The sequence below is a fragment of the Lutjanus erythropterus genome, chromosome 4, assembly GCF_056507025.1.
Source record: "Lutjanus erythropterus isolate fLutEry1 chromosome 4, fLutEry1.hap2, whole genome shotgun sequence".
Taxonomy (NCBI): Eukaryota; Metazoa; Chordata; class Actinopteri; order Lutjaniformes; family Lutjanidae; genus Lutjanus; species Lutjanus erythropterus.
In genome coordinates, this window is record NC_139320.1 from 40,164,523 (window position 1) to 40,188,670 (window position 24,148).

At 37.9% G+C, this 24,148-nt stretch overlaps 1 protein-coding gene across 1 annotated transcript; it reads right to left on the reverse strand.

Annotated features, from left to right (window-relative positions):
* Positions 1-1,288: 1,288 nt before the first annotated feature.
* Positions 1,289-24,148, reverse strand: tada2a (transcriptional adaptor 2A). Its single transcript, XM_084717970.1, has 15 exons — positions 24,014-24,148; positions 23,416-23,522; positions 23,266-23,325; positions 22,760-22,851; positions 21,045-21,202; positions 17,588-17,676; positions 17,250-17,322; positions 17,093-17,156; positions 12,058-12,101; positions 9,247-9,357; positions 6,792-6,863; positions 4,587-4,719; positions 4,110-4,153; positions 3,646-3,725; positions 1,289-1,685 (listed from the first exon to the last, which is right to left on the reverse strand). The coding sequence occupies exons 1-15, from the start codon at positions 24,036-24,038 to the stop codon at positions 1,500-1,502; spliced, it is 1,338 nt and encodes a 445-aa protein (XP_084574096.1). The 5' UTR covers positions 24,039-24,148; the 3' UTR covers positions 1,289-1,499.

Consider the following 24,148-nt stretch of genomic DNA (forward strand, 5'->3'; position numbering starts at 1 on the left):
TAGGAGCATTCTTTGGACATACGAACAGCAAATTCAGAATGTGTGTCTCAGTTGGGAGTTTTTACAGCAGTTTGTGACACACAACCTCTTCCGCTCTGTGCTGTAAACACATCAACTAGCCAACAGTTTCAAGACTATGGTGTAGATGCATGCACAAAATAAACTCTCAAATTTGTGGTTGGAGGTAGAGACGCACCTTTTTTTAAAATTTTGAACATCTAATACTGGCATATATTTGGACATGCACAAATATCACATTGCTGACCTTTTCGAGAAGATGAAAGAGGGAGGCTCAGTTTGCACGAGCAAACAAGTCTACCACTGATGGAAAACTTTGAAAAAATACTATTTTGATGGAAAGAAGTGTCCATAATCCGAGTAACTATAGAAAGAACTAAGTGTATTTTAGTTTGGATTTCTAGTCTCCATCTTTGGGTAGCCAGGACACCAGCTAGAGAAGTAGTTGTGTTGAAGTAGTATCTATAAACTACTGTGGTAACATATGGCACACAATGCATGCTGGTACACGGCATGGCTGTTTAAAGGAATTAAATTCTTCATCTGACATCCACATAAAGTGCCAAATTTCCCCTTAAAAAACCAACTTCATCTTACAGGTCTAATCTCCCAACAACTTTCAAGGCAAGAACTACAACTGTTTGCAATCGAGACAAGAGTACTTCAAATATAAGTTTAATTTGTTAAAGGACCAGTGCGTAGGATTTTGCTGCATTTAGTGGTGAGCATACCACCAGGTCTGGGCTAATGTAAAAACATGGTGGTAGAACATGGTGGACATAAACCCACAACACAATTCTTGATTTCCAGAGGAATTTTCTTGACAGAACAACTCCATTAAACTGCAGTTAATATAAGTTTATTACTGGAAACTTTGCCCTCTGTATATGCTGAATTATCTGGTCGCTTATAGACACATTTCAAAATTTTACATCCTCAGTTTTGGACTGCTGATTGGACAAAACAGATTTGAAGACATCACTCTGGCTATGGGAAATTGTGATAAGGATTATTCACTTTTTTTTAACGGACTAAACAGTTAATCCTGAAAATAATCTGAGGAATAAATGATAAATAAAATTATCAATATATAGTTACATAGCACTTAAATGAGGGGAAACTACAGAAATAAAAGGTCACCAAATATTTCAGTCCAAGTTGGGCCACAGTTGTCCAAATTAAAATAAAAACATACCCACCAGATCATTTTTTAATAGACATTTAATGTCAGGAGAAATAAATACATTCTCATTGTAATATGAGCCCCTGATCTTCTGACAGAGAATTATACAAACAGATTTGTCATTTTAATACATTTTAGACTCGAAAACACAACTAGACCTTGTTACAAATGTTACAAAATTTCAAATGAGCAGCAACAATATTCATGAACCTCTTACAAAACACTGGCTTACCATGTTACAAGATTAGAAAACACACTAACCATAGCCCAGTCTCCTCTGTGGTCAGATCAAAAGCTCCTAAGCCTTGGTGATGTAGCCCTCTTTGATCAGGAAATCATAGATTTTGCGCGTCTTGTTGACATCGATCTTAATCAGCGCTCGGGCCTGTGCAAGCCGCAGCCCGCCCTGTCGTCTGCACTCGTTCAGCAAAGCCTGTTTATATTCCAGGTAGGCCCCTGGCACCAGCCGCACCACCTGACACAACTGCAAGCACAAAATAAATACAAGGGTTAGTCAGAGACACTGACATCTGAAAACATACACAGCGTCTTATTTAAGGCCTCAGTATGCTTCAGACAAAGTGCTCATCTAATTATCTAACAGTGTCTGAAGAACTGTGAACAACTCCTACAACAGAGGTCAAGTCCACCATTTTTTGCAACTTTTCATACACGGACAATCTGACAGTCACTTCCACTTGATGCAGCAATTTGCCAGCTGCGCGTGGGTGTCTCAAGCCCTCTTTTTCCATTCATTCATATTAAATTCCACTGTTACATAAATGCCTTCAAAGAAAGACGGTCAAAAAATGTGAGATGTTTTGATTAAGTGTACGATTCACTGCCTCTGGACAAAAAAAGACGACACCAAAGATTTACCACTGGGAAAATAGTGCAACGCAAATGCACACTTCAGAGCTACAACAATTTTTCGATTAATCAATTGAAATAAAAGAAGTTGCCAGCTATTTTGATAATCTCTAATCATTTTTCAAGCAAAAATGTCAAACACTCGCTAGGTCCAGTTTATTAAATCTAAAAGTCTGCTGCTTCCTCTTTGGTTTGGGAAGAAATTTGAAGACATCACTGAGCATCTTCACATTATTTGACATTTTATAGACCAAGATATTAATTGATTAATTGTGAAAATAAGTGGTTTACGACCAAACGCCTGCATGCGTCAGCTGTAATTTGTGTTCAAACATTACCTGCTATCAGCTTATTAGCACTGTCACTGAAAACATGTTGGCATACTGATGTTAGCATTTAGCTCACAGCACCACTGTGCCAAAAGCTGTCTTCAAATGGAGTTATATTTACCTTTTCCATCAACGCCTCTCTCTTGTGGTATTCACGACCTCCATGGAATGTTTTGGAAGCTCAAGTTTGCAAGTTGTGACGCGTTTGCTGACATTTTCAGAAATGTCAGAGGGCGTGGAAGTTTTTCAGTGGATGGTAAGTTAATATATTGTAATTTAGTCGTACAGAGTTTTTCTTTGCAATTTTATATGTCTGAGGGAAATGCTGCTGTTCCCAACTAAGGCCGGGTATCAATTCAGATTTCTCAAATCAATTTGATTCAATTCACAAGGTCCCGATTCAATTTGATTGGATTCTATATTGATTAAGTAATGGATATTTCAATTACCACATCAGTTTTGCTTGGATACGAAAGAGATTCTCAGAGAATTATGGTTGTAAATTGTACAAGGAAGCCTGTCACCAAAGCAGTTACATCCACATTGTTTCTCTTACTATTGATTTTTTTCCCACAAAAAATTCCATGATCAGTATTGGGATCAATAAAAATATGATAAGTATCTGTGTTGTATCAAATTTAAAAAGTTTACCATACATTATATGAACGGGTTTGCTTTAGACTTACATTTTGTCTAGACCGCAAAAGTCATGTCAGCATCATGCTTGCATGATGACAGCATTAATGCCACACTGAAGCATTTGTCCATATAGGCTCCGCATTGTCAATGCATTTCAAAGCAACAGCTGCCAAAACTTTTGTGCAATATGCAGTTTTTCTTTGATATGTGTGAATATTCCTGGCCTATGGCGTGGATGAGAAAAATATGGAGAAAAAAAGAGTTTGCGGCTGTGGTCAGGACAGACAGGTGACAGGAGCTTAGAGCAGAGGGATTAAAGTTTAGTCTACTCTTGTCTAGTGGCAGTAAATGTACAGTTTATCCAAAAACACACTGCAGAAAAAGTTTCCATGTCATGCTTATCAGCTGCTGGGTAAAATGAAGGGAGTATCTGTTGTATTAAACCAGAGAAGAGTGAGCTGTTCTTTCTGCTGCGTGACACGTGCACCGTCTGACTTGCTCGCCATTGAAACAGGGAGTTAGTCTGATCACACATTTTCATTTGAAGCATACCAAGGCCTTCGTCTTTCTGTATAACCCTTATGCAAAGATAAAAGAGAGCTGTACCTCTTTCTCTCGCTCGTTGAGTTTCTCCGTCCCTGGCAGTCCGGTCAGGTTGAGGGGAGGGGCGCTCCGCCTACCTGTTGCTGTAGAGCAGAAATTTAAATTTAACAACAGTCAAACAGGCCTGCAGCACCGCAGTGTTGGTCCACACTTCAGATAACATAATAACAGGCTGACAACATGCAGTTTATTCCTTTGCTTAGAAGAGACAGGAAAACAAATATTTACAGTGTGTATAATTGTGTAAATATAGCTGCGTGGGAGTGTGCGTCCCATCGGTGCTCCAGAGGTTACAGAAAGGCAGCTAATTTGAAAGGAAAAACAGCAAGATACATATGCATGTAGGTCCTATTTTTCGAGTGTATTTATGGAGGAGCGTGTGCATTAATGTGACTGTGCCTGGGGCCATGCCAAGGCAGCAGAGAGGAGGCAGCACAGAGGGAGAAAGGTGGAGAGAAGCTTCGTACCTGACACTGTGATTGTTGTGACAACTGGAGTGATGCCAGCATCTCTGTAATCAAAAAGGAAAAGTGTTAGCATCCCTACAATCTTATTTATATACACACACGCATACGTCCCACTTACACACAGAATCTCTGGGCTTTGTTCACAATTCTCACTCCAGGATCGTCATCCAAAAAAGATGAATCATCGCATTCAAGATTTTTTTTTTTTTTTAAGGTGGAATAATTAGAAGAACTTGCACACCACCCAAAGAGGCCTTGGATGAATAAACAAGAGCAACAGCACGTTGAAAAGACTAAAAATACCAAAGAGACTGAGGTGGAAGTAGGATGCACAGTAATATAAACGTCTGCTCTGTTCGTCTCAGCGCGCCTGCTGCTGCTGCGTGTGATGATAGAGGTCAGCGTCTCCAGGGAGCGTGACTCCACCAGCCCCTCTATTACACACTGGGTTAACAAGCGGGAAGTTTGGAGTCTCACATTGCAGCCTGTTTACTGAGCCACTGCTGGCAGGCTCTGCCGTCCTGGATGTACTGCAGCACGTCGCACAACATGGTCCGCTTCCTTCGCTCATCCTCCCGCATTCGCTTCACCCGCTCGTACACTCTGGCACCTGAGAGTGGTGACACACAGAGAGGGAAAGGATTCAGAAACAGTATCTTGTGCCAAATGCAGTCCAGCTCCAGGGTTCAGAGCAGTGACTAACACTCTGCAAGTGATGATGGACACTTTTCAGCACGGCTGTACATCATAAGTTTCATCACAATGCAATTTATGTTCTTTGGACAACAGTACAATATTTACTGATATCACAAAGCTTTGTTTCTGCAGGTTTCAACAAGTTAAATTTGAGACTATTTAAGACCCTTTTAAGAACATTATGAATGCAAGCTAAGACCTATTTAATGTCTGTGCTGGTATACTGTGTGTAAAGTCCATTTTTTGGACACTCTATCAGTTTGTATTCTTTTACAGTAGCTGCTTCACAAAAAGAAATAACAAAGGTATCAAACAACTTCATAGCTCCTGTAAATCCCTCCTACCCCATACTACCTCATAATCCCATGCACTCCAATGAATAATAATCAAAATAAAGGAATAATAATAATATTATTAACCATAATGGTGGTACATTTGGTTAATACATTAAAATAACACAAAAAAGGAAAATTAGATAAGTGGAAAAAAAAACGTTAAAAAAACCCAGTAAAACAGAATGAGTTTGGCTCAGGAAATGCTATTTTATTTGCTTAAGTGTTGGTTACTAAATGTAAATGTAATCTGTTCCAGAGGAAATAAAAATAATTAAATTACAGTTGCTGATCCAAATGTTTTCTGGGTTGCCTGGCAGAGGTATGCCCTCTGTTGAGCGCACTATGCTAGTTTACGCTTCTTACTCAGCGCTGGTTCAACTCAATGCATCTCCAGACAGAAAGGCACCACTGAATTTCAGACTGATTTTTTCATCCTAACATTAATGAAACAGAGCAGCTAATGTCGCTGTATTGAGAGCAACAAGTTAGTGGACTGAATGCAGGTTTGCGGGTTGTTATTTCCTGCATATTTTATCTCATAATAGCATTGTTAGCACATTTCCACACTGCTGATCTAGGTTCAGTTAGTTTACGTTAACAAAAAACCAACAAAAACAAAACATAAATAACAATAAGCAACAATAGGCTACAATAAGTCATTAAGTGGACCAAAAAGGCGTAGGCTGAAGCTTTACCTTATTATACCTCCCCTTTTAAATAACAAAACAAAAAGCAAAAACAGAAGTTGCAAAAACAAAACAGACTGAAACCAGGTTCAACATTTCAGAGACATTTTATACACAAATATGTTCATATCTAATTTTATACTGGTTTACCACCTTATTTTACAACATTTTTTGCATTTGTAAAGTGAACTGCACGTTCTTCATTCCTCGTCACAACTGTTCCTCACGTATATCTGTTTGACAGACGCACATCTTTTTTTTAAATGTTTGTTCTTACCCTTTGTTCTTTATCCTCAAGAGAGGAGTAAATATCATCCTTTTTTTCTTGGCTGCTTGCCATTATCTGCCCGGCACTAACACTGTTTGAATGTTTAGGGAGGAGGTGAACTTGAACAGAAACGCATGACACATGCCATGGAAAATTTCAAAATAAAAGTGTCACCTTAAAGATGACAATATGGATCAATGTTTTAACTTTGCATCGATGCTACTGGATCGTTGATCACTGAATGGATATATTGATCCACTTTGATGGATTGTTACATCCCTGGTTTTTCAGGTGAGACAACAATGTTTTTACTGAATTAGTCAGGCCCAATTTACTGAAATAATTCATTATCTACGGGGAATATTCAAGTGTTCATTAATTCTGCCAGCAACTCTCTGATATAATTCCAAGAGTAGCTGATTTAGCAGCTCAATAAAATATTCAGCTGAGCTCTCCTTTGTGTGCCATGCATCAACAAACTAGCCAAACATTGTAATTCCAAAAAATGATCCAAAGACCTGATACACTCTGCTGCTGCTGCAAATAATAATAATTAAAACAATTTGGAGCCAAGCTCATAATAAAGACCTCAGTGTAACTTGAATCTGAATGTAAATATATTTTCCCTGCTGAGGCATGCAACTTTAAACATTAAGTTTTGTTGAACAGAGGAGTGAAAAGGTCAGAGCAGACTCACTGCAGAAAGACTTGATCCCTGCTTTCCTGTACTCCTGCAGCCTGCGGATCTCTCTCCTCAGCTCAAACTCCACTGCAAGGAGAAAAGAGATGAAGGCAAATCTTTACATGCTGTCACAAAGAGAATTACCTGAACTCTGTCTTACACAACCAAAGTTCAAGTCCCACCAGTATCAACACTTCATCCAACACAATGGATAAGCATTTTGTGGTTTCATAAAGAGGTCATACACATTTCAAGCCATTAATATCTGCATTATAAATGTACAGTGTGCATGTTGTTGATGAATACAGAGAAATTTTAAGGAAAAGTTTTACATCTTGGGAAACGAGCTAAATTGCTTTCCAGCAGAGAGTTCTTGATGATGAGAAGATTGATACCACTCTCTAAAGATGAAACTAACGATTGTTTTCATCATCATTCATTTTCCCAGTTATTTGCACAATTAATCATGAAGGACTGTGAAAAATGCCGATCACAATTCCCTAGAGCCCTAAGCCGCTTCAAAAAGCTTCTTTTGTCAACAGTTCAAAACCCAAAGACTCTTCATTTACTGACATAAATGACAAAGAAATGCAGCAAATCTTCACGATCTGGAACCAGAAAATGTTCGACATTTTTGCTTGAAGAATTACTGAAACAGTTAATCGATTATTAAAATAGTTGGCAATTACTTTCCTTTTGCGCGACTAATCAATTAATCGAGTAATGGTTGCAGCTCTACCGCGCTCACTTCATGCGATTTGGCTTCTCCTGGCATGACTGTACTGAGAAATCATTGCAAATAGCAATTTCACTTCAAAAAGCCACCACACACTGTAGACATAATTACATCATGTGAGCATACACTAAAATGAGTGCACAGAAATGTATATTTTACTAAATCACAAAGACAAACAACAAGGGCATTTGGGGAGTAGATAAATTACCGAATTTTATAGATTATAATTATAAATTATAAGCTGCGACTTATACTCAGGTGCGACTTGTATAAATTAAAATATATAATTTCACATGTTCTTAAATGTTATTTCACACTGATCGACATGACCAAGGAGTAAACATTACCTACAGCAGCAAGAGGGCACTCTAGGCTTGTGACAACTACCAGTATCTGCTACTCCTGTACCACTGAAAATTAATTTAAACATTAAAGACAACTGAGAAAGACTGAACACAAATGCCCCCAAAAAGAAAATCATATTCTGCAGATTACAACCTGCAAATAGTGAAATATGCAGCTGAAAACAGTTATCGAGCAGCAGCAAGAAAGTTTGGAATGAGCGAGAAATGTGTTTTGTTCAATTTACAACATCTATCCATGACTAGAATAAAATATACTGCACTTACATTAAAAAAAGAAAAGAAGAAATGTTGCATAACATTTCATTTTAAAGCCTTTTTCGGCCAATAACAATGATGTGCCAATACTACTGTGCCTGCATAGTTTCGGCTCATTGTTTAACTATCGGACCCACAACAGAGAGTGAACATTGGACTTACATTCCCCAGGTGGCCAAATTAACAACTCTAAATGAATAATCATGCAACACCGTAACTGCTGGATGTGTAGATAAGCAACTGTGGGAAAAACAAGTTCATCATATCAACTTAAAGATGATATGTGAACGTTCACTTTACAACTCACCAAAAGAAGTGTCGGTTATTGCAGGCTTACTCTTTATAAAGACAACGATTCACCATTTCATTGGAGTTATGAGCCAGACTATTTCTTGGAGATGACCATTAACTTCCAGTATTCTCTGCTGGTTGCCTAGCAACTGATCAGAGCCAACACATAGTCTGGCACATGACCATCTGTTAAACAGTGAATTGTTGGTTGGTTTGGAGGTGCTGCTAGGCAAACTTTGTTACTATTGAACAAAGCCTGTCCAGTCTTTATGCTAAGCTAAGCTAACCGATTGCTGGCTGAAGCCCTGTATTTAACGGTCAGATATAGGAGTGGTATCAACCCTTTCAGCATACACTCCACCAGACAATAAATGAACACATCTCCCCAAATTAAAAAAAAACTTTACGTCATTTCTCTTACTTAAAACTTTTACCTTTAAGGAAAACCCTCTATAAACTAGTGAAAACCCTAATGGAATGCATGTACTGAAAATTACAGAAATCATGAGCTTCACATTTCCCAGATTTCAACCCAACAGAACGACTATGGAAGATGTTGGAGCAATGTGTTAGAAAGCGCTCTCCACCATCGTTCAAAACAGCACTGAATCTGTCCTTATCTTATACAAATAAACTAGGAAAAAAGGAAAAAAAGGGTAGTCTGATATTGCCTTCCCACAAAAAATTCAAAATAACTTATTCTGAGGCTGTGATCATCTATGAATGTTGAGGCAGTTGGCAGAATTGGTTAAATTAATTCTGTGTTTGTGTCTGTTGCATGCATCCTCAGAGCCTATCCGTGTGTGCTCAGCCAGATACTAACGTGCGTGACTTTCGATGAATTTGTCATGTTCAATCGGTCCAACCACTCTGGCAAATCGTCTCATGACATCATACAGCTCCTGCACCTCCTTTGGGTAACATCGCTCCAGCACTGACAGAGAAAGAGAGGAGAGAAGTGAGTGGGCAGTGGATACGAACAAATATAACACAGAAATATGAAAGAAAAATCCTCCCCCTTAGACACTTTTACACATCAATGGCTTGTGATTTTTAGTGCGCTCACGGAGAAGTGCAATCATTTTTTCTTATTTAGATTTTCCATAAACCGCAATGTCTAGTTCACCAACATGTGACTATGAATCAACAGTTTATATGCATGCAAATATTACTGCTACTTTCTGTTATCACAGTCACTCTGTGGCTGTTCTGTCCTATCATCTCTCGAGGCTGCTGTTTGTAGAGATCTGTACATTTTACTGAAACCACTGATTTCACTACAGTAAACTCTCAACACTCCTGGTATCTTTGCATTAGGGATGAAGCGATCATCTGTTTCAGGATAAAGTGCAAAAACAGTCCCAACAATTAGTTTTAATGTTTCAATCTTAAATTATTGTGAGAAATTTTTAAAATTGCTTCCAAACTTTCAATACTATGAAATGTTAGTACTGTATTGCCTTTTAATTACATGGTATTGAAAAAATATCAATACTTCAATACTTTTGCCAACCTTACAACAGATGAAGTGGCAGTCCCAGTTATAATCAGTCCCTCCATAATGTTGCAATGTTGCGATTGCAACAATCACACAAATTCAACCAGTCTCTGTGAATTCTGCATGACCTTGCAATTTTGTCCAAACTCTGCAACCTTTTTTTTTTAATTTGACCATTTGTTGTTGCTTCCTGCGAGTCATAGCAGTCCCCCACACAAACTTCATACATGAAAGTCTCAATGAACTCACTCAATTAATTAATTATTATTATTTTTTTAATTTAAAAAGGTTTTATTTTGCCACAAGTTTTTGATGACTTATACAAAAAAGGGCAATTTTTGGTGCGATTTTCTCTTGGTTCTGCATGCCTAAAAACATCGCAACATGCATCACAATTTTGTAGCAAAGCTGCCGTGAAATCAGGTGTTTCAGGCTGCAAAAATCCAAACAAAAGGCTGCAAAATCCTGGAGGGACTGGGTATTGCTGCAATAGCATGCTATGGCTCAATCCATGTTTGTGTACATTTTTGACTAAATTTGCAAACTATTTTAATTTTAAACTTCACAATCCTATTATTCTCACATTTCTTTATTTTGCTGTAACAACCACAAAGTCCTTGTAAACGTGCACTTAGCAAAAAATCTGATTTCTTCCTGTTATCATCGACCATTTTTACAGAATGGCATTTCTAAAGAGACCAAGAGCCAAGTGTTCCACATTTAGATTTATCTTCCTCTTACTAAGTCTGAGCCCGGCTGAAGATCACAACAGAAAAAAACATATTAAAGCTTGCTGCATCAAAAAGCACCCCCCACCTCCCCGAGACTGGCCACAGCACACCGGTGTGTATTCACCACCACTTAACTCACTCTACAAGCATACACACTCTGAAGAGCTTGTTGTGTTCGTCTCAAAGCATCAACCGTGTTGCTGAGTAACAGACAAGTGTCAGAGAGCCAGAGAGGAAAGCTGTTGTGTGGGTGTGAGAGGAGTGGTTGTCTGTGTCTGTGTGTGTGTGTGTGTGTGTGTGTGTATGTGTTTGTGTGTGTGTGTGTGGGTCAAGTTCCTTCATCAGGCTCCTGAATGTGAGCGCTAATTAGCAGCTGCCATCTCAGGCAAAACACATGAAGCCATGCAGTGGACACACAGAACAATGTTGTCCACATCTCCACGGAGACGTCAACACTGGACGTCTCTGTGGTTGCGCACAAACACTGACTGCAAACAAAGGCAACAGGAAAACAAAAACAAAATCACTTGAATGATTTAATGTAAGAAGGTCTAAGAGGAGTTCAGACACACTGCTGCTCTAAAACAACAACACTGGTCAATCTGCCTCCAGCAGTTACTGAGACATGATACTGTGAGCCTCCTGGGCTCGGATACTGCTTCCATTATTGCATGTGACACACACACACACACACACACACACACCGTAGAGACACACAATCTTTGACAGTCTCCATGACAACCAGTCTGCAGCTCTACAGCTACTCTGAGTTCCCTTTTGTCTTGAAAGACTGGGGAGATAAGGGAGTGGAGGGAGAAAAAGGAAGGAGGGCTAACTGGAGGCTGGAGGATAACATAAATAAAACATGAGGGGAGAACTCTTCAACTCCCAAAACCACAGCCAATTTCACGCAGCAACACGTGGAGACGGAACGGCGGTCGGGCGGGCGGGCGGGGGCAGGGGGTCGGACATAGTTTTAAAAAAGAAAAAATCTTGCCGTCTGTCTGACCTCTAATGAAAAAACCCAAGAGATGCAAAGAATTACATTACAGAGCACGCTGAAATCCAACCTGTGACAGGTGGATCAATAAAAGAAGCCCCCCACATTTCAGTCATTATGGCCGCAGCGCTCATCGCACGGGGATCTATTCGCAGTGAAGCAATTATGCTGTGGCACACAGCCCCTGTAGACTATTCGCAGCCTTGATCGTAAATACAGAGCTCCGTCAGTTGCCACACTCTGGCTGCCCGAGGGGCCACGGAGGTTAACGGTGGTTATTACAGTGGAGTTGTTTGCATGCATCCACAGAAACCCTCAGCAGCAGTGATTTGGCTGGGAGATATCAGATGCCTCCCTGAGTTGCTATGAATACTGTCGCAGTGTGAGTACCACAAGAGGACTTACTTTGGAATTTGCGCAGGTTGATCAGTCCGTGATCTCGGATCACCCTAAAAGAAATAAAAGATGTAGAATTATTAGTATGCAAATTAATATTCTGATTGCAGTGTCTCTGCAAAATGAAACCTGGCATTTGCTCATATGCAATTATCTTTTCTCATACAGTCATTATGGCATTTGAAAACCCAATATATACATATATCTTGTACACAGCAGCGAGGTGAGATCTGCTCAATAATTGGGTGTGAGACTGAAGTCACATTGCTTGAAAGGTCTGTAATGGGCTCCCTGAAAAGTGCACAGTTAGGTTCAGGGTTCAGCTCCCCAGGGTCACCCGCCTGGGAGCCACTCTGACAAGCTACAAGTTAACGGACATAAAATAAGGATCATGGGAAGAGTGGAGAACTAGAAAACACACATGCCTCCCCAGCCACACATGCCATTCCTCCGTGCTTGGAGAGCGTGAACTCGTTAAGGCTGATTTAGTGATGGATGCATTACAGCAAAGAATACTGAGTGTGTCCAAGAATGACAGGAAACAGTCTGAAGGTGGAGGAGCCTCTCTTGAAAGAATATCAAATAACCAATAACTTTGAACGAAGGGTAACAAATGTTTCAAACTTCTATACTTTTCCAGACTCAAATTTCCAGACCTCTCAACAGATCTTTCAGACTATATTTAACATCAGAGTATCGATGGATGTTTATTATGTAAATAAATGGTTTTGAAGTCCAACTTTTAAAACATGAGAAACATTCTGACTGCGTTATGGTATGATATCATGTTGCCAAATAATTGACAGTAAAATTGTAGCTAGGTACTGAAGGGTAGGGCTGAGAATCAGCACTCAGCACCTTTAAGGTATCGACTGAAATAACCCCGTACCAAGTAGTACTGAAACTTCTCCGGTCTAATGATACCTGCGTTCAATCCTTTGTGTAGCCTCATCTAGGGGAGGAAAAAAAGACTTTTTGTGTGGTTTTGCTTGCAGCCAATCAGCAGAAGTGTTCTTCACAAAGAAGAACCTTTGGAAAAAAGGTATGAATGAATCACTGCATTCTTATCAGCATCACTTTAAGGGTACTATTATCGCAATTTTTTAAATGATACCCAGCCCTACTGTGGGGGATTCCTTAGATATCAAATGTTTTAACACAACGTGTGCATCTAATGTCAGACATCCAGGCTTTATATTCAGAAATTGTTAAGCCAGTCCTTGGGAAACGTGCATTTATCCACTGTGGCTGTTAAGTTTACAAGACTACAAGCTGTCAAACATCTCTGCCCAAAAAGAAGTAAAGAAATCAACCTAAATCGCTGCATCACTGCAACTCATACATGTTCAGATCAGCTAAATATTTGGTGATTAGTGATGCTTTGTTTATGTCCAATTCAAAGATACTGTCACATATTCTTTCAAACCAATTTGGTCTCAGATGTCTGGTTTTAATATAATTATAGGGCACTTGGGGCAGAGCTGTTAAGCAGGCTGTGATGTGCAGACATTTGAGAAATTCTGATTTTTTTACAACATGGACATTAATCTGGAAACAATAAAATTATATACTCTATTTTCCCCCCAGTTATTCAGACATGGAAATTGTTCAAATCAAATTCAATACCGTGTAGGAATCCTGAAAACAAGGCAAATAGTGCTGCAGCCGACCAGCATTTTCATTATCCATTAATCCATTGATTGTTTATTGTATAAAATGACAGAAAATATGTCAAATGCTCTGACAAAAATACAAAAAGCCTTTGCATTATTTGACACATGGTGTGTTGTTAATCCAGACACATATGAATATACTTATTAGTCCCACACTCACAATTCATACTCCAGGATTGATTATCTGCTTTTCTCAGTTCTCAGTTCTCTCAGTTAGTAAGTTGGTAATGCAATTGATTACAAAATTCATGCAATTATTCTTTCAGACCATGCTCCTCTGTCAGTCTTCTTCACTTATACTATAATTAACAATACAACTAAACAATGGAGATTTAATAACTCTCTATTTAAAGACAAAGATTTTGTGTCTGCGGTCGGGAAAGAAACTCAGGAGTGGATCAACATTAATCTTAATTCAGTCCAGTCAGTGCAGACTGTGTGGGAAGCCTCTAAGACAATTTATACTGTCGGGGCTGGATTATAAAATACTCAGCAGCTAAGAAAAGAAGAAAAATGGCAGCGCAACATGGTCTGATTACTGAACTTAAAACCCTTGAATCTAGGCAGAGTATTAGGCTGCTCCTTTTCAGAAAATGTTGAAACCTCAGTTTCCTAAAGCCCAAAGTGAAGTCTCCAAACTTCTTGTTTTCTCTGACCAGCAGTCCAAAACCTTTGCTAATTGAGTTCACTTAGTTGCCAGTTTATGAGGTTCAGCGAGCTAAAACTAATACATTCTAATACAACAGTCCTGCAATAAATCCCATCATCATGAAAGTTATCATGTTCAACTTTCTTTTAACTGTTTGAGAGAGGTGTAGAGCTGCAACAATTAGTTTATTAATTGCTTTGTCGTCAACTATTTAATTAATTGCCAACAATTTTGATAATTAAATCCTTTTGAATATTTCTTTTAAAGAGAAATGGCCAAATTCTCTGATTTCAGCTTCTCAAATGTGAATATTTTCTTTAGTCTTTCGTCTCTCTGTCACAGTAAACTGAATATCTCTGTCGGTGAACAAAAAAAACAGAGGACTTGAGGACAGAGATAATAATTTTTCACCATATTCTGACAATCTATGGACCAAATAATTCCTTGAGAAAATGATCGATAGAGAAGTGCTGATTCAACTGCATGATTACTTTCAACCAAAATACTGATCACTGTAACCTCAAACAGTAATTCTGACTGTTTAAATACAAAAGTCTCACAAAACCATAAAAATACAAACCAATCAAGGCAAAAGTAGACCAGAAACTCCTGTGCATTCCAAAGTAAAATTACAGTTTTTGTCAAAGGAATCTGGTGGCTTTGAAAAGAGCAATATAACTGCTTCAGTTTACTATCGAAAAGTTCTGTCTTTCCCATAATGTTGTCAGACACTTAGTTTAACAATCTGAGCCCTTCAGTGGCAAAAACAAGCACTTAAGTGGACATAATCTGACGAGTACATTTACTTCCAAGCATTATGACGCAGCCACTGCAGCTCCTGCTGGCCGAGGCAGCAAATTTGTCTACTGGAGAAATTTAAAAACTTTTTGGACCTCTCGTAATACACTGGCTCCCTAAATGGGGGGAATTAAGCTTGAGCCCTTTTTAACAGTAGCATCCTAAATTGTTGCTACTGATTGATAATAACTGTGGGGTGTGAACTTTTTTTTTGGCTTTGTCCACTGCCATATTATGTAAAAACAGGGCACAAATTTAAAAATGCTCTTTTACCCTTAAAGGGATAGATCACCCAAAAATGATCTATCTACTCACCCTTATGCCGACTGAGTGCCAGGTTTAGTTTTTTAGTCCACAGAACACTGCTCATCTGGCATAATCCCAGTCTCCTAAAGTCCCGACATGCGGTTTGGACACATCACACCGCACGAACTCAGTTCAGACAGTGTGCATGTGGCTCCAAGCTAAGGCTCTACAGTGAAGGATTTATGTTAGAAACATGGTGTAAATGACGTCTTTCAAGTGAACTTGGCATGTCGGGGCTTTAGGAGACTTGGATTACATCAGACAAGAAGTATGGAGGCATTTTATGTTTTTTTCTGTTGTTTTTTCTGTTTGAAAAACAGAAAAACCATTCACATCAATTATTTGGGAGATTCTGCAACATTGTTTTCCTGTGAAACTCCAGCACTGCTTTGTGGACTAAACTAAACCTGACCTTTAATCGGCTTGACGGTGAGTAGATAATGACTCGATGTTCATTTTTGGGTGAACTATCCCTTTAATGAAGATAGTATTTACTGCAGGACTGCTGTATTTAGCCATGTGTACCTAATAAGCTGTCACTTTCACATAAAGACATTGGATTGGATTATGGATGATCAAAATATTGTTTTTCTTTCAATCACAGTGTTATTTAATCATTCAACCAACTCCAAAGTGCACTGAAGTAGGGCTGCAACTAAGGGCTATTATCATGATCGATTTAACTGTTGATTATTTTCATTATTAATCAATTATTTGTTAGGTTTATAAAATGTCAGAAAATGGTGGAAAAATGTCAGTCAGTGTTTCACAAAGCTGAAGATGACGTTCCCAAATGTCCTGTTTTGCCCACAAGCCAAAGATATTCAGTTTGCAGTGGAGGAAAGAAACCAAAAATATTCACATCTTAGGAGCTGGAATCAGAGAAATGTGACATTTTTTTTTCTTGAAAAAAAATTCTCAAACCAATTATCAAAATAGTTAACAATTAACTTAATAGTGACAGCTAATCAATTGCTAATTGCAGTTCTACAGTAAAGGTGCCCTTTAGAGTCATAAATGGTGTATTTCAAACAAACTTGAAACATGTTATTAATTTATTACTTCAGAGAGGACGCTGTCTTTGCCAGCCTAAAACTGGGCAAAATGTCAGACAGTTTGGCATGCAGAGCGTTCACCAGGAGACAGACGCATTCTCCCCATTTTCCAAAAATATTCAGGGTTTGAATTGAGGTTCCCGCAGCTCGCAAGTTGCACCTGAAGGACTCCCCGTGGCTCGTAATGAGAGCCTGAAAAAAAGGCTTAAATATGCAATTATGATCACGCTGCTGACTCCGTAACAATCCCTGTCTCCCAGGACGTGCGTGTTTAACAAAATAATAATTAAAAGTTTAGATTAGAAATTATAAATATATTAGCATTATGAATTCATTAATATTGAGAAGATACAGACAAGGGGTTTAAAACGGTTTGCCTTGTACATTTTAATTCACTGTGAAATTCATTTATTCAACATGAAAGCATAAAGAAGTACTGGTGGGAGACAAGGCTCCAAAAGGTCAAAACAGAAGCTTATAACGCCACCTACTGGCAGTCAGGGGTCATTACAAGAACAAATAAACACTGTATTGATCTTAGAGTGAATTAAAAAAGGACCTACTTTTTCCTCCGCTGTCTCTCCTTTAATCTTGAATGATATATATCCACAACCGAAAGCTTGAGTGCTGAAAAAGAACAACACATGACACAATTAAGAGTGTTTTATAAAGTAGATAATCTTCTATTTGCCAGTTAAAAAGAATTTAAAAAAGTCTCACCACGCAGGATGTCTGAGTCATCATCCACAAAGTCGATGTCTTTCAAATCCCATTCTGCATAGTTGTCGAACTCCTAAGAGGACAGTAAAAAAATGACTTTAATCATCTGCCGCTTTGATCTCAGTTCACATGAAGCTGATCAATGATCCCTGATGAGTGCTCATGTTCGAAAACAATTTTTGAATAAAAGCTGACAAGAGGATGAGTCACTCACTGTGATTCAACAACAAGGACATGAGTCACTGTAAAACCATCTAGTGGCCATTTCAATTGTTTATTCATGCTGATAGGCTACGTTCACACACAGATGATAAAATACAAGACATGTATCCCCTCACCTCCATGAAGTCCGCTCTGGCAGGCATGTATCCCGCCATATCTCGAGACAGCACAGAGTCAAACGTGGGCCGAGGGGGATCGTCAGTGGCTGTAATGTCACAGAAACACAGTACATGCACATTAAAATATGAGCATACATACATTTTCTTTGCGTCCTGCAAACGGCTGTCCCAAATATCACGTTTTACATTCAAAGCTTCTATTGAGGTTTTCATATCAAAGAAAACATAAAAAAAATCTTCTAAAAAAATTCTGAATTTGAAAAAACTACTTTATTGGATTAAATAAGTTTAATTTCATCACCTTCAATTTTTCTTTGGGGCAACAATGACAACAATCATTGTTTTTATCTTAACAGACCCCTCTTGTTTTAAATGTAGTTATCTACCAAACAAATGAGCTGTCACATCATGGTAAAGGTATCAAAGTGCATTAACAAACAACAACAACAACAACAACAACAACAACAACAACAATAATAATAATAATAATAATAATAATAATAATAATAATAATAATAAAAGCTAACTTGTTTAGCTAAAAGATTTGGCCGTGTGTGGTGGTGCAAGAACACAAATGTTTTGGAGCATTAAATTAAAATAAATAAAAATGTAAATTTATTATCATCATCATAAAAACTACAATATGTCAAAAAAGGTGTATACATATACACACACACACACACACACACACACATATATATACATATATATATATATATATATATATATATATATATGTATATATACATGCTTACCCTTTTTGTCTCTAACTTCTTGTTGGGAGGCAAAAGTCAAAATATAACAATATTGAAGATAAAGCTCATGTAATGGACTTTTTGGTAGAGGTGGTTCAATCAGGTTGAGTTAAATTCAACACATTTTTCAATGAGATACAGTTATTCAAATTGTGCTCTACAAAACAGTTGAGTAGATGGTTTATGGGTTAATGAACATGTCAGTTTCGTCAACATGAATATAAATTATGATGCTGTTAGACTGCTATGAAACTGACCCGTTAAAACAGGGGTGTGTCTTCATTTATTTGCAGGAAGCAGGAGAGCAAACAGTTTTTTTTCCCAACTGAAAATGTAGTTTGTGAAAGACTAAACACTAACAAATACGGATTTAAGCGGAATATTTCCTCAGTTAAAAACATGTTGTGAATTTTGGAAATGATTCCATCTTTTTTTTTTTTTTTTAATTGAATTTGACTTTTGACTTTTGAACCCTGCTTGTGATCCAAAAATTTCCAGTAACTCTGTAGTGTTTTAACTTGCCTGCATGTGGTAAAAAATAATTACGCTGTTTTGATAATCAATTAATCGTTAAAGTATTTCATCATGCAAAAAAAAAAAAAAAAAAAAATCACGTTTTCAGCCTCTTAAATCTGGACTGCAGTTACTGTGTTTCTACATTCATTATCATATTAAACTGATTATCTTTTTAGATTAATAAAAAAAGCAATTTTCTGACATTTTGTAGATGTTGCAGGCCTAGATTAAACATGACAATTAACTTTACTCTTTCTTATTATTTGATAACCGTCAATAAATCAATCGGTTTGTACAGGGGAAAATTAAAATAAACTTTGTGCAAGCAGATTTCTGACCCACTTGCTTGACCAGGCAAGTGAGAAAAATGTTATTGTTGAACCCTGATGAATCAAACAATCCTGCACAACCATGTCTGGAATCTAAATCTATAATTAGAACACTAATAATATTAGTGTAGCCCAATCTTTATTTGCAACTGTGCAGAAACACCAGGATTAATCAGAAAAAATGCATCAAATATTGACTAAAAATCTGAATGTCAAAATCACAAATGAAGCTTCAAACTAGTTGGCACAGCCCCAACTGTGCATGAGAAAAACTAATGAGCTGTGTGCAAACTTCTTCTGAGGTTTGGTTTTCTTACAGCATTTCCTGAGAAATATCAGAACTGTAACTAGTTTCTTTTTCTGCCCCAGGTTTGCCAACTGCTGCGGGAACATGTCAGTGAAATGTTTGTCAAACACTGCGACAGATGGAGACCTGAAGCCCGCGAGGAACGGAGACAAGTTTCTAACTGACCAACTGCTTCTGTCCAACTGTTCACTTCAGTTTGTTTTATGCAAATCTTTCTTCTGGCTGCTCTGAAAGCCCACAAACAACACTACTTTATCAAAACTTAATCTGGATACTGTTTAATATCAATAGCAGGCAGGGCTCAAGGCTGGGAGATGACAATACATAACTAAACCAACTAAAACAACAGCTGTCTGTTGCTACACTCGTATGGAAATGTGAATACCGATCTTTCTAAACGCACAAAGATACAGAAATTCTTGCTCACAGTTTTATTATAAGCTGTTAAGACTACTGTAACTCCGATTATACTTGCTTACCTTAACAGTCTTAGAAAACTACAGCTAGTTAAGAATGCTGCAGTGACAGTCTTAACCAAAAGAAAGAAAATGGATCACGACACCACTATTTAAGACACTGCAGTGGCTACCTGTATCTTTAGAATTGATTTTTTTTTATTCTTTTACTTGTTTATTGAGCTGTGAACGACATTACTCCTCCATACATCAGAGCTTTTCCTTCATTTTATGTTCCAGCCAGCTCACTGAGGTTCTCCAACACTTTTCTTTTTAAATGTTCCTCATGTGTCACACCAGTGAGAGTGCCTTCTGTTTTTATGCCCCTAAACTATGGACACCTGTCTTTTTAATCTGGCTTTTAATTGTATAACCTTAATTTTTAACCTTCCATTATTGGCTTTTACATTTTTTTTAATCTATGCTGTACCTTTTACTTCATTCTACTGGCTTTTATTTAGTGATTTTTTAAATTTTATTGTTATAATTTTTAATTCTTGCACATTTTTATTATTGTATTTATGTGTTTCTCGTCTGTGCTGTTTTAATCTTGTTATGTGAAGCATGTTGGGCTGCATGTGTGAATGAAAGATACTATATAAATATAGCTGAGTTGAGTTGGGAATAACTTCAAGAATTCTGTTTGTCAGTTTATTTGCTCGCTCTGTGGGATTTCCTGACTGGGTGTCTGTATAAGATACACACTACTGTTGATTTTGTTTGTATTAGCTAATAAAGAAGAAAAAAATTTGAAGGGAAAAATGAAGCAAAGAAGGATAAGGGAAAGATGGTAAAGGTTTACTGTAGCTAAAGGCTGTATAAGGGTCGAGTATTTCCTTCTTTATATCTCTCAAAGTTTAACTACTTATTTAGGTTGTTAGGCCGGCTAAGCTGAGGTTATATTGTGTGTGTTTATCAGGATGTATAGGTTTGATTTTGTATTTTGGTCTGTTTTAATGCGACTTTGTTCAGTTTTTATTGTTTAGCTTGTTTTCTGTCGATTAATGCCATGTCTTTGTAGTGTTTTGTTATGTCTTGCTGTGACATTAGTGAGGAAAACCAGTAAAGAAGGCAGATAAGGTGGATACTGACGTTTGAAAGGAATAGCGCCCTCTGCAAAGCGAGAGTCTTTTGTTTTCCGAAGGCTGAGCAGGGTGGAGGAGAAGAGTGGGTTATTGATAAAATTCTTCATGTAGTGGCTCTCACATTCCTCTTTGGTTTTAGTCCGCATCTGATAAGCCACATCCTGCCTGCGGGAGAAAAATGGCACAAATAACAATTGTAAGTGTGCAACAACAGCGGAAAGAAATCCAAGGTACCTGAATAAATCCATCAGTTATAAATATTCGTATCAGACAGTAAACTGTGTTTGTTTGTCTTAACATATTTCAGTCATATAAATATTAACTGGAAAATCCTTCCACTCCAGATTTCCAAGAGCGAAATTAAACCCACTAAATCCTTGTTATGATCAAATCATGCTCTGTAGACTTAAAGTATTTTAACAGCTTTTGTTCAAAGACCAATGTCATGATGAAAAGAGCACAGAATTGATCATAAGTCATGATAAACTGCAACCAATTAGGCCAGGATTTCTCTCTCATTTATTATTTCCCAGATTTCTTATGTCCCAAGCCATTATAATTAATTATTTTGGAGCCAGAGGCAGCACACTAATTACATTTATATAATTCACATTTAGGTCTGTAAGCCAAATACTTAACATTTCACATTTGTGCTATCATGCAAGTGCCTGTATTTATATCATGGAATATTTCAATTGTATCCATTTTTATCAACATTATGACAAATAAAGAGACCACAGTATCAGAAGTCTTCCATGCTTAATGCCCAAAAGATAAAATGCAACCTGGGAACCAGACAAATCAGTGATCTCATTTTTCATCTGCTCTGGCAGATACATTTGACCATATGGTCACACATATGTAAATGCAGGTGAGTGACCATCACCTGTAAAGGCACAAAGCAGGCATTGCAGGATGTGCCATACACAGAAAATGGTTTGGTTGGTTGTAGTCTGTTTTATGGGTCAGCCAAACAGACTTATTTGCTGTTGGTTAGGCTGTCACTTCACCAGTTAAAGTTCACCAATGTCGAGATGCTAATCGTCTTTACAAAGGTTTTATTTGCCCCTTCGCTTGCTCTCGTAAAATAAATGTGAACAGGAGGCGAATATTCACCAATGTTTATTTTGCACGTGTGACTGTACCCCGACAGAGGAATCTCACCGGTCCAGATTTGAAAAGTCACATGTCGGTGACAATACATGCTTTGAGTTCAACACGCCAAACTCCGATCTAACTGTCAAACTATGCAGTGTTGATCAAATATGAATCAAGATTCTGCTACTACGCTGTCTAGTTTTGGCCTTAATTGTTAGCCGAAACATACTTGGCTTTAATTTGAGAAAGGCTGCCTCCTACTTGAAACCAGACCAAGACACACACCAATGTGAATCAGTGCTACATCACTCGTGTTGTTGCTCTGATTGGTTGTAGGTGTATCCAGTGGATCCAGATTCATTTTTTTCCCTGCATCTCTTGGAAATCAAAAATGAACTGACAGATCCCAGAATAATTCACCTTTGTGAATTAGTCTGGTGATGCAAGGCTAAAGCACACATGGACAGTTGAGTAACGATATAGTTTTGCCTTAACAAGCCTTCATCAGGGCATCAACATTTTGATAAAAATAAAGTTGTTTTTTTTATTTTTAAGACCGTCTGACCAATAGATTAACTTGTAAGCTAGAGGTGGCAGCAATGAACAAGCAGAGACAGCACTCACCAGTTTCCAAAGCCGCAGTCCATGACTGCCTCCAACAGAGCCATCTCTTCCTGTGCTGTCCATCCTGGCTCCAGGACGGGGAAGTCTGATGTCTGAATTAAGATTAGAGAAGAGTGACAATAAATGGAAAGTGAGCTTGTCACAATTATTTATCAATTCATAAGACAAAACAGGAACCCCAGTAATTTTTGCTGACATCAATATTGCCTGTTGTATTTATGTGCTTGTTTGTTTACATAACAATGTAAGTTTCACCTAAATAATGCCAAAATAAATAGCAGGGCTTTCCTGACCATTATAAGATATGGGCACAGCATCTGTGTATTTTTAATGTCTATTTATTTAGGATAGTTTAGATACTGTATATTATCATTTTAACAATAGCGGTCATTTAGTAAAGAATATATCTTTGTACAGGTGTAGTTATTATAACAGGCCTACTGATGAGTGTGTGATGGATATATATGTGTGTGTGTTAAACATAAATGCAGACAGTCTTTACTCACCATGATTTCATATTTGTGGTCACTCTCATGCTTCTTGTATTCAAATCCTCTAGTAAAACACTGAGACAGAGTGTAATTTCAATCAGACTGAGTGGTCAGAGAATAAACAAAAGTTTTGATAATATTTGTGCATGTCTGTCATGTGCTCACCTGGAGGCAGAGTAGAAACGGTGAGGGTCCACATTCTGCACACTTGATGTAGGGCTCAGTCAGATAAGATGAACATCCTCTGCATGGTGGTTTATCAAAAGGATCATCTGAAATACACAACATCAAACTTCATGTTTACTACTCTCTAATAACTCACAGGACAACATATAATGTTAACATTACGCTAGCTAGTTCACCCTATATGAACTATATTTGTATAGTGGCCTCTAAGAGCAGCCTGTATGATAAACAATCCACCGCATATAACGCTAGCATTGATGCTAGCTATCCTATCGCTGCTTATAAAAGGTAAAGTACGTAAGGTTTTACTATCTCTGGATTACAACAGAGCATGTATGAAAAGTATCCAACCAGAACCACATAACAGATTGTTTTTAGAGTCAACATACATACATTGGCCGACAAATAAGCATAATATAGATGTAAATATAGCTCGCATGTGTGCGAACGCTAGCAAACCGATGCTAGCTGGAGTGGAGCTAATGTGGCCAACCAGCGCTAACTCGAAAACAGATCGGGATATTTACTGTAAAGCTGCAGCGGCAACATTTTACTGTATAAAATTATTAACACTTACTTCCAAAAGATGTCAGACGGTCCATAAATGAGAACGTTTAAACAAAACTAGCTGCAGAATGGATGTTGTGTTGTTCTTCTTCTTCTTCCTTGAGGTTTAACGGCAGTTGAAATCCTCAGCGTTACATTACTGCCA

What these genes read in the sequence shown, in the direction of transcription:
- tada2a (XM_084717970.1), bottom strand. Translation starts at nt 24,038, where the DNA reads ATGGACCGTCTGACATCTTTTGGAA. An exon ending in CCGTCTGACATCTTTTGGAA is followed by an intron (nt 23,523 to 24,013) that starts GTAAGTGTTAAT and finishes TGTGTATTTCAG; the next exon opens with ATGATCCTTTTGATAAACCA. An exon ending in TGACTCAGACATCCTGCGTG is followed by an intron (nt 17,157 to 17,249) that starts GTGAGACTTTTT and finishes GTTCTTTTTCAG; the next exon opens with CACTCAAGCTTTCGGTTGTG.